The 16,798-nt window shown below is 37.3% G+C and overlaps 1 protein-coding gene across 1 annotated transcript; it reads right to left on the bottom strand.

The window, feature by feature from the left end:
* Positions 1–41: 41 nt before the first annotated feature.
* MANSC4 (MANSC domain containing 4) lies at positions 42–14,921 on the bottom strand. Its single transcript, XM_080392393.1, has 3 exons — positions 14,691–14,921; positions 10,281–10,415; positions 42–9,405 (listed from the first exon to the last, which is right to left on the bottom strand). Exons 1-3 carry the CDS (start codon positions 14,917–14,919, stop codon positions 8,717–8,719), a joined length of 1,053 nt encoding a protein of 350 aa, XP_080248519.1. The 5' UTR covers positions 14,920–14,921; the 3' UTR covers positions 42–8,716.
* Between the last annotated feature and the right edge of the window lie 1,877 nt (positions 14,922–16,798).

The following is a 16,798-nucleotide window of genomic DNA, read 5'->3' as shown; positions in this document are numbered from 1 at the left end:
GCGTATAATTTAGAGCAACAGTGTCAAAACCAATGAAATTACTTAAGCTCCCAGTTGTGTTAATTAAGGGCCTGAATGGCAAGCGCTCTAAAGTTTCTTAATGCTTTTCAGATGTCACTTGGATTTTTCTCTATATGAACTTTGTATGTAAAATGAAGTAAATGTTGCTTAAGTAGTTTAACTTTTAGATAAGTGTTGAAGCACACTGAACAGTATGAGACTTTCCCAGTTGTCATCATGAGGCCTAACAAATACCCTAAGTAAAAATACCTATCTCTAAAATGGTGGAATAAAATAAGGTAGAAAGTGGGATGGTAGTGGGAAGGTGAACTAGCAGTTATTGACAGGGTACTAAAGTACATGGGAAAGGAGGAACAATGAGAGTTGCTGAAAGTGAGAGCTGGTGAGCAGTGAGATGCATATATAGCTTAAATAACAATGGACTGAGTCTTGGTACCATGAGGCTTGCTGAGTGTTCTCTTGAATGTACTCCGGCTTTTCAAGTTAGAAAAAAAAGTATTTGTAGCATCCAGTTTACTGCTGTGAAGCTCAGAGAAAGAAGTTAAATGGATGTTTACCTTATATTTTATAATTTGTATTTGAAAGGAATTGATTTAAAACACTGGAATTGCACACAACTTTTATTGCCCTCTCATGGTTTAAGAAAAACCCCCAACCTTTAAATATTATCTTGAAAGGACATAAATAGCTATTCTTGCTTTTATTATACCTTCCTGGCTTTTCTAACACTTCAGCTTAGAGAGAGTTGCCTTCATCTTCTAGAAGGGGCAGAGGGAGTTATTCATCAGATGTAAGGATTCTGCACACCTATAAAAAAAATAGGTGACATGTGGCCCTGCCAGCAAATCGTTGAGAGGAAACAGCATAAGAATAAGGACATTGAAAACTGAAGGGAATTGATTTCTGCAGAGTGTTCTGTGTGGCTCGACTTACTCACTGCTCTAGGGTTTCTCATTGTTTTGTGTTTATGTACAGCCAAAGACTGTGTATTTGCATTTCCAAAACACTGTCAATTTTGGAAGGATTCTTCTTAGAGATTGTTTTCATATGTCAGGAGAGTGAGTTTGATGCAGCTTTGTACTCCTTATGAGAATTTGTGAGAGCTATAGCCAAGACTGAAAATGCTTTCCCTGTAATTCCAATTTTGCACATACCAAGTTGGTTATTTTGTGGTCCTTCCTTTTAGATTTGTGTAAGTGTGAAGTTTTAGTAGAAGTTTAATATGGGGAAAGTTTTAGTTGTTATCAGGTTGTTCCTTTATTCAGGGATAACGAAGGTAAATTTAGAATTCTCATTTGAAATACTATATCTGTGTAATTCCTGATCTTTTTTAAAGAGCCATGAAACCAAAATTACTGAGGAAGTAACTACAATTTAACTCAGAGAATGGCATGGGTGGTGGAGTTGTGCCTGGCTTTATTCCAAAGGTGGTTTGGTTCTACTATGTACACAAGAGAAATTTGTTTCCTTGATTGGCTTTGTCAGTGCTTGCATAGGGACTGATGTTACTAGTAAGCACATGTAACTAACTGACTTAGGTTTTGCTGTGACATGTCTTGCACAAGACTGTTATGAGTAATGTCCTTAAATGTTTTCAAAAACCCAAAACTCCAGAAGTTTGCTTTCCTGCATAAAATTGTCCTTACATACACAGGGCATATGAGCAACAGAGGGCGATTCAGTTTTCCTTTGCTCTTCACAAATTTAAACGGACCTAGGCAGAATTCTGTGTGAAAGTTGTAGTTTATAATAACAATTTGACTTTACTAAGAATGGCTAGTAGAAAAAACAGCACAGCAAGGGAAATTGATTTTTCAGTTGATTGTATTAGCATTTCATTAGCTTCACAGCTAATTTATTGAAAACCTAAAATGCATAGGCTTCTAGAGTTTCCTCAGAAGTGTTCAAGCGTAGCTTTTGTGTACGTTCTGTGAATGTTCAAGAAATACAGGCAGGGTAAAAGGTAGCCATCTCCTGAGTGCCGGGACACTCAAATGTCTCTACCAACAATAGATTAAACCTGTATTATATAAATATATATATACCAGATATAACCTGCTGGTATAATACTGGAACTAATTCACTGTGTTCCCTAGCCATATCCAACACTTACCATCAGAAATTGACTGGCAAACTGGTGCCTTTGACAATTATATCTGGCTTAATGACTGTATGGCTATAGAACACTTGGCCAGCTGGCTTTAGGAATCTACAAGATTGACCTCCAACCCTGGTTTTCAGTGTCATCTTCAGTTCCTCTCCTTGCTAAGAAAAATGTGAACAAAATTAAAAACCTTTATAATCCTGTAAGTGCCCAGTCAAGCTGCTAGAATCAAAGGCAATATAAAATTCAGAGTTACACTTGTGATTTTTACTAATGGTTTATATGTTACAGTACAGAACTTGCATAATGCAGCGGACTGGATCAAAGGTAGCCTGGATGGTGTTTTGAGCTTTTTGTCATCTTGGGTATTTCTCTTTCTGTTTTTCTGTTCTCCCTCTAAACTGTTCATGTTTGAGGGTGGCAGTATTTCTCTGTGATTATGTAGAATACCTAGAACACCAGGACCTTATCTCCAGAGGGAGTCTTCCCAACCTTGGTGATGTATAATACAGCACGTGTTTTTTTATGGACTAAACTACACGTCTTTATTTTCCTATGTAGTACTTTTGCAGACCATCTCACTGGAAACCTGCACTGAAGTTTAACTGTCAAGAGTTAGTAACAGATTTACAGGTTAAGTAACTCTACAACACAGGAATAAGTGTGCCCTTAGCAACGGTCACTTATTAATGTATCCATGTGTGTTATAATGTAAATGCATGACTCTAAGGTCTGTATCCCTCTCTGCATACCTATGTGTATGCACATTCTTATTACATGGAAGTGCTTATGTTCCTTCTAAATAGAAACATAGATAGATAACATTTAAATTAAGAAACAGGCTAAGCCCCCCCTGTGCATAAATACAAAGGGGAAGAGGTGCAAAAACCCACACGTAATATCTAGAGGTATTGGCTGTCTCCATAGGTAATTCAACTGGTATTTACTGGCCAAGAGGAACATGGACCTAGTTCATGACAGCCCTGACCTCAGGCAACCCTGTCCATCACAAATTGAAACTTGCGCTTCTTTGTGGTCACCGTTCTAACCTCCAAGTAGCAGATGTCTCATTTAAAATCCAAACACTTGCCCCCACAAACTGGAAAAGTAAGTTCCTTATAGCAAGGAAAAATAAGCTGTCTCCAATGGAAAAAAACTCACATGAATTAAGTTCTTGGCCATGTGGAGTAGTTGTGACGCATAGTTTTGCTGGTGCTGTTGAGGAGACTAACTTTTCTTTTATCTCCCATATAAACGTTCCAAAGAAAGGTTGGGATCTAGCGCTTGGTGAAACTGGGAAAGGACTTGTTTTGTCAGTACTCCAGCTAATATTTTTTTTGCATCTAGAAACTACTGGAATCGCTGGCATAAGATGCCTTTAGTAAAGAGTGTGCTGGAAGTTGTGCAGTGAAATGTTCAAGATGTCGCTGAAATAGTTTCTTGAGGTTGTCTGTGTTCTACCACGCTTCTGCCCTTTAAAGAAGGGCTTTGGACACTGAGCATAACCTTATGCTCAGATTAGACAAGAAGGCCTGTACAAAGACATAATTCAGTCTTTGGCAAGGATAGCAGATGTTACAACTACTTGTAACTTCACTAAGCTTCCCTGAGACCTGAATGTGACTGGCTGGCTGTGAAGAGTTGGTAAACCCCTACAGATAATCTCATGGTCTTCAGGGAACTAGTTTATACTCCTGACCACAGCTGACACTTTTTGCCCTGTTTTCATGCATAGCATTGCTACAAGCACAGGTAGGGGATAAAGGGACAGTTGCCTAAAAAGGGATGTGCTGTCTGGACAGACCATCTTTCTACCCATTTCTTGTTTTCCCTTATACTTAAAATGTATGTATTTATTTTGTTGTGACCCTCCTAGTGTATAATAAGAGTCCTACTGTGCTTTATATAACCCTTTTCCTGCCTATTTTTTTCTCTGTATGACAACAAACCAAGACTAGAGCATGATCTCATTATATATTCGAGTCATTCCATTGTGCCCTAGAAGCATTTGTGCATGGGACAGATATGTTTTTTCAGTTCTTCTTCTGGTGAGTATAGATTGTATGATTCTACAGAACGTAATATTGAGGGCAAGTTTCAGAAAAGCATCAAGGTGCTATTAAGTGACTATGCAGGCACTAATCTGGTGACGATGAAACTATGGACACCAGGGATGACTGTGACTTGCTGCAGATCACACAACTGATCAATCAGATAGAAGCTACTTTTGTAAAGGAGGTGGGAAAACCACCTGTTTGAAGGCAAATAGTTATTACCTGTGGTTTCTATTTAAAACTAATGCCTTCTTGCAGAGATTTGTGTTTCTGGCATGTTGGATTGTATCCTGTCTAGTGAAAGGATTTCTTTGCTAGTCTTTGCATTTGTAGGTATATGTCATCCTTGGTGTAAGAATAGCAAGTTTTAGCTTTTTCAGTAGTTGATTTCCTTTTTTAACAAAAATCTATTAGTATCCGTCCCTTAAAAATAGCTTTTCTTCTTTGTTCTTCAATCAAGCTGCCGTGGAGGATCACTTATAGCGGAAGAAGACTTAAACAAGCTGGAGCAGGCCAAACACTACTGAGTTTGCAGCACTGCAGACCATCAGCAGGTGTTTTGTGGGACATTTAGGTAGCAGCCCAGCCTGAACAGGAAAAGTCAGGATAAGAATGGATACTAAGGACTTGAGGACAATGAAATTAGTGCAAGGCTTGTATAATGAAGGTATTACAATATGTTAGGACCTGTCAGTTTTCAGTTGAATTGCATAATATTTATCTGAGAACAGTAATATCTTGATGGTACAGGAAGAAGAGAGCGGGGATGTCCCGTGTTCACGTTTACTTCTGTTTCCTGTCTTGAATGTTTCCAGTGCTGATACTGCAAGAGCTTTGTTGCCTTAGACATACAATGATCTTGCTTCTGTGGCTTCAAGTTCAACAGTAGATTAGAAATATATATATATATTACAGATTTAAGCATCTTCCCCTATTTTATGTGCATGATTAAATATTAAGTTAAATCAAAAATGCGTTGTTCTCAGTATGATAAATTAATGTATAAAGGGCATTGTGTTACAATGTGGCTGCCTCAAACTGTTAAAAAGTTCTGCAGACCTTAACTATGAGAAGCAGGGAGAAGGAGCTGCTGTGCACTATCGTGTCTTAAAACTACAAAATAAATTTATATTCAAATAAAAAAAATGGACAGTATGAAACAACTAACTGTAACACACAATGTGGATCCTTCTGTAATTGCAGATAACCAATATTCAGCAATGCCTGGCAAAACCCTAGGCCAAGAAAACTGAAACATGTTATCCAGCTGAAACTATGGGGCGATTTTTATGCAAACAGAACATAATTTTTCTACCTGAATTGGACTGAGCTGCCTGCATGTGAATTCTGTATCCTAAAAACTATATGCAGTTATGTAGCAATAATAACTTTAGTATGCTCTGATTTTCAGGAGAAACTATATTTGGAATTCACTGCTACAGGGTCTTGAAAGTTTGTGCAGTTTGAAATGCCTTACTTTCTCAAGTAACATCTCCTTGGGTGCAATTGAGTCTATAAAGTGAACACAAGCAGAATTTTAATGGCTCTGTTCAGCCTGAAGAAAGTCATCACAGAGCGCAGATCTAGTTCTCATGTAAAGCATTTTTCTGAGTTTAGTTTTAGGCTTTTTAGCTCTTTGTCATATAAAAAAATGCAATGTTCTTCAAAGTGCGTTTTTAGCTGAGCTTTTCTTTGGCAGCAAACTTACACTTTACGGCATTGATAGTTTTGACCATTGCAAACAATGAGACAATTTCATAAGACACTTCTGTATTACTGCATTACATGGGATGTTTATTCATGTAGTAGTAAGTAGACAAGCAGTCAGGTAACTAGCTGGATTTTAGATTGGCTTTTGATATATCTTTACATTTTAAGTGTAAGTTGGTTTTAAAATGTGTTTTTCTTGACTACATGACTTTAAAAATTATTGGGAAAAAAATAATTTAAAAAGCACTTTAACTGCAAATTGATGCGACAATGCTAGCTAGTGTTTTGTGGGAGAATCCTATGACAAAATGTGCCCGTTACCAATATGAGTGAGAGGAAAAGTATCACACCTTTGACTTGGAGCATGTGGTTAATGAGTTTGGTTTATGTATTTGATTTGATTGTCATAATTGTGAAGAATCTGTATGTTATCTGTGGTAGAGATCAGAATATGAACTTGCAAACTTTTTATTTTCTGGTTAAGACTTTATAAATGGAGTTGTGCTTGCATGTGTCTTGAACAGAAGGATGGCTCACTTGGCCATGAACATTTCCTTCACAATTTGACAGACAATGGTTGGTACAGTACTGTACAAAGACAACCCACATGTTCTGCAGCTTCTAGTCTAAAAAAGAGCGTACTGACAGTCTCAGTGCACATCACCATTTGCAGTGTATGTGGAGAAAGGATGTAAAGCGCGTCACAGTCATCTACAGGTTGAGGAACTGAGTTCCTCCTCTGATATACATGTGCCTTTGTTTCCTAATGAAATGCTAGACCCTAGACTTTTCCATTCTGGAGGCAGATCCATGAAGATTACCCTAAGATGATGAGCACATCACATGAGACATACATTAATTTACAATATCACCACATTCATCCTCTGATACAATATAGTGTATCTTGGTTCCTTTCTCCTAGTTCCTTTCCTTTTCATGTTAAAAACCTGGAGAAGAATACCTGCCAACTTCCTCTAACGCAGAAGAGCCGTTGGGGTCTCGTCATTCTTAGTTGAAATTTTTAGTGACAGTTAAACTGTGTGCTAGATTCAGCCACATGATTAATTGGGAGAATGCAATTTGATGATAGAATTTGGCTTGTTTAGATTTAAAGTACTTCGTGCAGTGAGTAAATCTCTGGAATTTGTATCACTTCACATATAAGCATAGAACTGCCCTTAAAAACAAAGCATACCTAATGCTAATTTTTCCAGCTAAAATAGAAGGAATTTCTTTTGTGTAATTTCAACTGATTAAATAACCCCACTCTTTTAAAGTGTTACCTTGTGTCAGTTGGTCTTCTATTACATACAAATTAGCATACAAGGTCAATCAAATACTATAAACAAGGGGGGGTGTTAAAGTTCAGTTTTCTGAGCTACGGTGCTGATCAATGTGGGTTAAATATAATTTTAGAGAGCTCTTTTCCTCTGAAACCAACCTGCTCAACTGTAATTAGATATTCATGTGGCCTTACAACCTCATCACTGTAGTCTTTGAACACTGCATGGATCTTACTAGTTTTAAAATAATTTCCTGCCACATAGACGTGACAATCAGTTTTATTTTTTTATTGTTTCCTTTTATAACATTTACACTTGTGTGGGAAATAGAAACTTCTTACAGCAATGAAGAAAGTGAGAAACTGAGACATCAACAAGTTTAAAAGAGGAAGAACAATCCTGGTACTGTTGGAAATGTTTGCTTTGCTAAGCAAACTTCCTGAGCAAGGTAAGGCAAGGAAATACCTTGCTACTTTGTTGATCTAGTCACTTGATTTATATTCAGGAGGAGCACTTTTATGAATAAGAGTATACAGGATGAGGAAACAAAAAAAGGGTTTTATTATAAAGCTAGCTTACAGAGCTTTCAAAACCCTTTTTGTGTATTCCTGTGCAACATACGTTAAATGGGTGTCACTATTTTAAAAAGCTAATGATGTAAATGATAAATATGAGTAGGTTAGGAAAAAGCAAGTCAAAGCGGACAGCACAGAGTGATGCTAATTGCAAGGCATGAACAAATATTAGCTGCATTTGTATTTTCCTTAGCCAATAACAGAATAGATTTGTCAGTGTCAATATAGAGCAAGTGACCTTACAAAAGCAGCTGAAGTCTGAAGGTGCTTCTGGAGGGGCCTGAAAAACATTTGAAGTGATTGTTACCAGAAGAGTACAGTGAGAAGTGGGGTAAAAGCAAAGCGTAAAGATTGAATGTTCAGATATTTGGGTATGAGTTAATGGAATTCAGTAGGTTTGGGGACTTGCGATCTTTTGAATGTTTTTATTTGAAGTAAAAAGTGCTGGCTAAATTGTTTTGTCTCAGTATTAGGGATAATTGGAGGAAAAGGGAGATACAGAACTTAGTTGAAGAAAAATAGTTTTTATAGAAACAGTGAGATCTGAGGCAATTAAAGGATGATTAGAGTTAAATGATTTTGTGATAGTATAAAACTTCGGTCAGTTTTGCTGATTACACCTACACTTAATTTTCTCAGGTTAGTTCGAAGTCAGGAGAGGATGAGTACAGCTGCAGTGAATCTGCTCTAAGTTAAGGAAAGTGTATGTTTGTTAGGCATTAGTCTGGGGCAGGTTATGAACCAAAATGTGCTTGAACACCTCTGAGCATGCAGCAGGAGCTAGGAGTGTGAACTTCTTACCCAAAGAGATGGGAATTGTTTTTCAGCTGTCAAGAATTAAAAGAACTGAAAGGTTCTGAAACCATCAGTGAAAAAAAATTATCTTTGGTTCTGTAAAAGAAACAAGCTGGTATGTACAGTTAATTTTTAAGAAGCTATTTGTTCCAAAACAAGGATGATGACAGTATTTTACAAATTACCTTTGACAGCAGTATATTTTATGAAGTGTCGCAACATGGTGGTTCTTCTCCTTATGGGCTTATACTGACCCCTCCTATTTCTGCAGCGCCCTGCTGTGAAAGCAACGGTGCAACAGCAAAGGAAGATGAGAGAAGAGCAGAGAACAATGGGAATCAACCAGACACCCAAAGGTGCAGCTTCCCAAGCAGGTGCATCGTTATCTGAAGTATAGTTCCTACCGCTGTAGCCTTTGGTTTCATTTAAGTGTTGCTTACTGCCGTTCAGACGAGGAGGAGTGGGCATGTGGGATAATACCTCGGCAGACTTGGGTATCAAAGTTGAGTATGCAGTCTGCTTGTCTGAGCTGGTGATTGATCTAGTCCTTACCAAAGTTGTGCTTGTTCCCTTAGCAAAATGATCAGTTGGTGAAAAAGTTTCTGCCCTGGAATAAGTAGTAACTTCAGTTTTTTGGACCATCAGGCTTGTGCTGGAGGTGTAAGTGTTTGCTGTTAAGCCATGGCGAGTGGTAGAAGATGGAGCTTGGAGCAGAAGAGAACTTGATGTGGCATTATGATGCTGGCATCTTTCCCACTCGGTGGTCTTTGTCCCATTTTGCCTTTCATATTTACTTGGTGAGGTGTGAGTATTTGGCTCTTTGGATGTCAGTTTTTCAAAAATAAGAAGATCTGGATCAATCCCTATTAAATCATAACAAAAGGTTAGTTTATGTGATAAAAGTTCATCTGCACACCCACAAAAGGAGCACATGGAGACAATGGCAGATCAGGGACCTGACACATCAGTACCCATCAACACCTTATTATGGGATGCTTAGGGAGGGAACCAAAGGTGAGGAAAGGGAGGGATCTAGGCTACTGGGGAGTAGGGGAGTCCTGGCAAGCTCTGTGTGTGTGTGTGACAGTCTGTAGCAGCAACTGGAGGGAGGCTGCACCCTCAGAGACTCGTACATCTAGGTGACAGCAACTGGGGAGGCTGGGGTCTGGACTGGGCAGACTGAGTAAGCATCTGAGCCCAGCTGCTAGGGGGATCTGCATGGTACCTATGTGTGTATATCTATTTTTACTAGTAGGTCTCCATCCTGTGCAGTCAGAAAAAGCAGGATGAGGCTCTTGTTGCTGCCTGTGATTGTGTGTCTGCTTTATGCATTTGTGTTACCTGTGTTTTCTTTGTTCATGTGCCTAATGAGAATAAATTTTCAGCCTTGCTACTGTTTGGATTTGGGGACACGGAGCAGTGGCAGCCTCGCCTCAGTCTCTCAGATCTGGTGCAGTATTTTGCCCAAGCATAGTGTTGGTTAGGTACTCAGAGCATGAATCTTAGAGCAGGGTTTATCTTCCAGGTCCTTTCTTATATACTGAATGGAAGAAAGGAGGGAAGTATTCTCAGAAGTAGGTGCATTGATGAAAAAGGAAAAAAAAAAAAATCTTATGCTTTTTTAGCATTGCATGTTACTTCAGGACAGCGCTTCTAGCACAGTAACTGACCTAGTATAATTCTAAAATTTCCTACAGTGGCTATGTTTTCAGCCTTTATAAATGAAATTCTTAATTACCTTTTGTGATGTTGTACAAAATGACATTGATTCTAGCCTTTAGTATGCAACTTTCCAATGCTGGGCAAGACATGTGCAGGCAATTCATATTCTCATTAATGGCTCCATGGTAAAACACTGCTAGATTGCAGGAAACTGTAATACAAAAGGAAAGAAGTTGAGCTTATCAGTCTAATGACCATTGCATTTTGCATTTTATTATGTTATTTAACATCAGAAAATCATTAATACTGGGCAGCTCTGTGGTTCTCTCATTATCATGCAAACTAACTAAGCATTTGGTCAGAAATGTAGAACTACATATAATTATATTGTTATTTTACATCTGGAGAAAAGGAATAGAATGGCTGTATGAATTCTAAATGTGTCTCTGATCAAATAAAATATACTTTAGCTTGCAGTCCTCCTACTAGTTGCCTTCCTTCATGTCTCAGATACAGTGATTGGACCATTTCTAAAAGCCAAGTTATTAAGAAAGACAATTTTGGGGTCTTTGCTCCTGTGCAATATACCTGTCTACTTGAAACTGGACTGCAACCATTCATTTCAGCCAGACTATTTAAAAAAAACACCCTGAACTACAATAAGTACATGACATCCTGCCCTGCTGCCAGTTCCTATTCGTTTTCCTTGATTGCCTTTGGGCTATTGTATTTCTGTGAATAGAGTAGTTTAGCCATTTGTTTATGTGTGGAGGTTCACTTTTATTTTCCTTCATCAGAAATCAGGACTAAAGTAATAATGAAAAAATACCTGAACAACTTGTCACTGAAACACAACTTTCTAAGGTATGTAGATGCATGAATCCTAGTGGTTTAAGATTTAGATAGAACATATATGCTAAAATACTTACAGTTAAAGTCACACTATATGAAAAGCAGGCAAGATTCTTCTTTCAGAGTCTTACAGTACATCAAAATCTCAAGTCAAAATGTCAAGTAAACAATGTATTTTGTTTTATTATATTAATATGCTTGGAGCAGGATCAACGTTAGTTTTTCGTTTAGTTGTACAAAGGTTTTGGGTTTGTGTTTATTTCATTTTACCTGCCTTGAATGTAACCTCCATACCTGAACTAATATGGCTACCTGCAATCAAAAATGTATTGGCAAGGCTTTATAAATGTATTCTATTTACGTAGGTATTAATTCTGAACATTTTTCTCACATCTGTAAGTAATGAAAATAATAATACTTCTGCAACAAAAAACAGAAAAAGTCATGCAACTCTTTCCATTTTATTTGTAAGTAAAAAAAAAAATAAAATCCCTGACCTATCTACAAATGGGGAAAGGAAGAAAATACATTAAACCTGTGCTTACTATCTTTTCTTTGTTAGTTTTTTTTCGTCTAGTAGCCTCAATATGCATCATAGATTTAACACAGCAGACACACGCCTTGAAATGCTTTTTTTCCATTATAATGAACTTACCTGCCCAAAGAGAGAAGCATTATTTTCAAAAAATTGTATAAAATTAATTAAAAAAAAATTTGCAATGAAAATACACCCTGTCTGAAGAGTAGAAATTCAGCAGCTCTATGGAAGAAAAAAATCATGGCAGAAGTGCTGTTACAGAATATATATCGTCTTGCATTTTTTGGCTGCTTAACTGTAAAGATCAAGGTTGTCTGCCTCGCTGAAATGAAAATAGTAATATTTACAAGTAAAACTGGGATCCTAAATCCTAATAATAGCAAGGTAAAGATAGATTTTGTCATCAAAGGTAAATCAAAGATGATATCAGCAATTTTCCTTTCACTGATATCATTTTCATGTACTATATCTTCCTCTAATTAGGCTTCATCAGTTTCCACTTCTGTGTCACGGGAACTTTAGCTTGAACTAGGTATTTATGGAAGTAAGACTAGTTATGATTATCAAAACAATAGAAGAACATACCTTGTGGAAGACAGAAAGATAAGCTTACAGGGATTATAGAATGTTCTGGATTTACTGTATATCAATTGGTTTACATTTTTGTTTGGAAGATTAGAAATATTATATAGTGCTACAGAAGCATATTTAGCCAGCACATAATTATTCCGATGTATTTCCTGAGGACCACAGGCATTTCTACAGGTGATATATTAAAAACATTGGCTTCTATGGATAAATAAAATTTTAAATCCAGTTACTATTTTTAAGAAATTCTGAATGTATAAATATTTCTAAGCATGAGTAAATATTTTGCACCATTTTTAGCATAAGTTAACAGTTTAGAAGACAAAACCCTTCAAATATTTCTGTGAAATATCTATATAGTACTTGCTTTTCTGTGGTATCTTTTGTTCAAGGATTCTGAAACACTCTGCAAACACTAGCAGTGGGGTATTATTGAAGTCATTGTCTGAAAAATCACTCTTTTCATATATTTGTTCACATTGATGTTTTTTCTTCAAACAGAAAGCTGTTCATCACTTGCATCACACGTAGCAGTATGTACCTTTGCCTTCAGACCCCGTGTACAATGTTCTGGGTTTTGTCAAAGAATGGATGTTTTGTGCTAATATTATATTTTATGTTTCTTTTCCAGTGTGATACATGAATACTATGCAGGTTTCTGATATAGAGGCTATGTTATTTAAGAATAGATAAACACCTGAAAATACATATATTTGTTTGAAGGGAGGAGTGAAATCTTTGAAACCTTTCCAATCTTCCAAGTTTGTGCGAAGTTTTGTTGTCATTAGAAACTCTACTTTCTAGCATAACGTAATTATAAATGTTTTTCATTTTAATGATTATCGCATACTTTATGAAAACATTATGAAATAGTAGGGAAAAAAATCTCATCTGAAAAACTTGGCTTCTGTGGACATATTCTCTTCAGGATCTGTGGTTGATGTTATTGCATAAAATCAGGTAAGAAAAATGTCACAAGTCAATTTTTTTGTAAGGAAGGATAGCTCTTTGATCAGGAAAAATACTTCAAAAGCATGCTATAAGACATTTTGTATTGGTTTGAGGAAATATAAACAACATACTTGATTTCTTGTTTTTAAATTATTTCAAAATTTCTTTGTTTCTTCTAAGATTAGCTTTCAGTAACTGTGCTATTACTGAGAATCCAGCAAAGAAAATTCTCTTTTCAAACTTCTTATCAACATTTCTTGAAATCTCAATTAGGACATTTATTGGCAATAGTATTTTTGTTCATGACTACGTCTGTCACTTTGGGATTATAAGGAAACCACAAGCTTATTTAAAGCACGTCTTTGAAATGCCATCTAATGTCTTGATTCTAGTTAAGACTGTAACAAATTTGTGCTTCACTGTGTAACATTATAAAAATGAGATTCCAGGTTACCATTACGTATCTTGGTAAGGTATCCAGTCCCATGTTCTGTGAGAAAAAAGTTTGTTGTCCAAATAGGAAAAACATGGCTGAAACATATAAAATTGTTCTTTCCTTACAATACTTAAGAGAGAAGTTGCCTCTTCCCAGGAACACTGCTAGCAGTTACATCAGTTATGTCAGCGTCAGGTTGTCAAGGTCGTAATTCAAAACGTCATCAAAATCTATACTGACTGTTTTTAGTAACTGGTACCTCACTTTCATCCTTCGTATCCAAAATTTCTCAAGTCTTGTGAGTTTTACAGTCAAATTTAGGCACCAGAGACCCACACTTCACATACACGCCTAAAATACACTCCTATAGTGTACCAATGCAGTGTGATACAGAGAAAGTGAAGTCTTGGGCTTAAATCAAGGAACGATATTTCTTATTTTTATTCTGAGTCTGAGTTTACATGTCTAGGGAAAAGGGGTTGCAAGCTAAATAGCTGCTATTATTTATTGCTGTAACTTTATTGTTCATATTAACAATATACCTGGGTTGCTCCAGAAACATGGTGTAAACGTGGAGTAAGAGAGTGCTCTCTCCAAGAAGATTAATATTGTTCTATTTCAGAGAAGGACAAATTGTGTGTTTCCTCCTCTTTCCCCCTCACCATGTCCTAGTCTAGTTCCCTACACCATGAAGAAGAGTTCTGTTAGAACTGATTTTTCTCTACAGGAGTAGATGGTGATGGATACTGAAGAGTTACTGTTTTAATCGTGGCATTGCCCACAAGTTTTGTAAGAGAGATGTAAAATTTCAAAGCAGACCCTAAGATTTTAATGTGTTTCTAGGGTAGTCTTCTAAAATACTCAGATTATCAAATTCTTTTCTGTGGGTCTGAAGATGGAGGAACATTACAATGTGCCTCTGCTTTCCTGCCTCAAAAAAATACGTTTTTTGGGGGTTAGTTTTGGTTGTTGTTTTTTTTTTTTTTTCTTTTTTTGGGGGGGTAGGGGCATTATTTCTTCAAATAAAGGAATGTTTATATAAAAATTACCCAAAATATTTTCCCTGATATGTTGTGATGTACGTTTTAGTGTATGCCACAATCTTGTTAATCAACACTCACCATTCCTCAGAAGGCAGCAGGTTCTGCTGCACTGTTGGGGTGAGACTTCTGCGTAAATCTTCAGCACCTGGGCTCCCCTCTTCTGTGATTCCTGCAGGTCAACCAGAAGACCTGGGAAGCGTCGGATCCAGCAGTTCTTGTAAAAGGTAGTGGGTGAGCAGAGGGAGTCTGACTCCATAGCCAGACCCAGAACCAACAGCACTTCTGCTATTGCCGCCAGCAGAACCATTTCTTCGATGTAAGAGGCTTAGTCAGCACGCTTGCTCCTCCATGGCTGCACTAAAGTTTGGACCAGCATTTTAAGAGACAACCTCCTGAGTGGTGAGGATGCTGCCAATTCTGCCAGGGACATGAGCCAAGGAATGTTTTTTCCTAACAATTCCCATGATACTGTTTGAGCAGTGCTGGAAGGAAGCAGCTATTTTATGATTTACGTATGATTATAATAGTTATTATTGTTATTCCCTAACATAATTATTTGGAGAAAGTTTTTAAGAGAGAAAAGGCACAGGTTGTTTTTAGTCATTCAGAGAACTTGTTCCTTTGGTCCCGAGTTTGTGTTTCTTGTCCTTCTAAGCCCAGACTAGGCAGACAGCCTTAACCTGTGGTGAATAATGGTAAACTCAGCGTATGGTTTGACTCATGCTATGAAAGTATGGAGTACAGTCACCTGAGAGCAGTTAGGTCTGCCACTCGGGTCAGGCACGCTATTACACTCAATGCAGAAGAAACAGCTCAGTGTAGTTTCTTAACACTGAATTATCTGGTGGCTGCAAACGCAGGTTCCTTCTTTACTAACAAATGGAACTATCTGTCTGCCAGACAAGGGTGGAAATTTGTGCCCCTTCCCTATTCTGTTTTGATAACAAGAAAAAATGATTTTATTTGCAAAGATCTGGGAATAGTTGAATATGACTGGAGAAGGCTGTAACCTACTTTCATCTATGGACCAGGCAGGTAATCAAAGTCCTGCCTCTGACAGGTGTAAGAATATTGAGCAGTCTGTATGGGTTTCTCTGCTTATGTTTACCCTTGGAAAAGGCCTGTGAGAATGAAAGAAAGAAAATATAGTTGGCATATAGGGAGGCAAATTTTCAAGCACCTGGTCTGAAACCTGAAACTCCCCAAGTGTTTTGTTTCTTAAAAGGACCCAGTCTGATCTGTGATTCCCACTTCTGTATGCCTTTTGTACAGAAAGGCTTTAAAATATTACAGTGCATGAGTTGATTTAAACTGAATAGAGTTTAACTCTCACTATACGGTGAGCTTGAGAGAATTAGGTAGAAATATGGTTGCAATAAAAGTTGTGTTTTGAATATATGAAAACATTTTAGGCTGCATTTTTTTCCTTCAAGATTAGAATCATGGAATTTCCCTAGTTCTTCCTGAAGTATAGATCAGTTGCATAGAGGTGGGGAGCCTCCAGCTCATTGTAATTCTTTAGTCATTATAGATGGCGGTTGTTTTGCCAAACAAGGCCCCCAGTTTGGAAATGAGCCAGCATGGATACGATTTTGTTCCTTACAGGGCTCCTTAGGAGGCAGTAAAGCTCAGAGCAGGTTAGCTCCTGTAGATCCAATTGCAAGACCAATGCATTTATATATTCAGTGGAACTGCTGGCTATAAGTAGGAGGATTCCAAACAAATGTCTGTTTTTATGCATCCTGCATGTCTGTTATGGGGAATACATGAATTGTAAGGACAAGCGTTAAGCAGGTAATTCTTTAAAGACTCTGTCCTGAAAACCAGCTGTTGGTACTTTTGTCATTCTGTTTTCTTTCAGTAGCTTGATGTGTTTTATTTTCATCTCTGTGAAAATCACTACTTAAAACCTTAAATATGTTTCGTTACACCTTTCGTTTGCATTCAGTGGACTGCACAGGGATGTTTTTAGGCATTTATCAACCATTGCCTCAAGCGCTATTGACAGTATTTTTCTAAATTTTTTGTTTCAGCTCTCCAAATATTCCAAAGCATCATTTGATATGGGACATGCTTAGAATTTTGAAAGCTATACCTGTATTTTGGCATTACCTACAGCATTAGTATGAATTATGGATCTATCTCCAAGAAATCTAGAAGATTCTGAATAATTTGGGGGGAAGCAT

This window comes from Falco punctatus (genome assembly GCF_963210335.1).
Source record: "Falco punctatus genome assembly, chromosome: 6".
In the NCBI taxonomy this organism is placed as follows: Eukaryota; Metazoa; Chordata; class Aves; order Falconiformes; family Falconidae; genus Falco; species Falco punctatus.
Note: the sequence above shows the minus strand (reverse complement) of the source record. Positions and strands in the feature narration are given on the sequence as shown.

Coding starts and splice junctions, on each gene's coding strand:
- MANSC4 (XM_080392393.1), bottom strand. CDS start 14,919: ATGGTTCTGCTGGCGGCAATAGCAGAAGTGCTGTTGGTTCTGGGTCTG. Junction 10,416..14,690: donor CTGCTGCCTTCTGAGGAATG/GTGAGTGTTGAT, acceptor TTTGTATTACAG/TTTCCTGCAATCTAGCAGTG. Junction 9,406..10,280: donor TTTGTACAACATCACAAAAG/GTAATTAAGAAT, acceptor ATGATTTAATAG/GGATTGATCCAGATCTTCTT.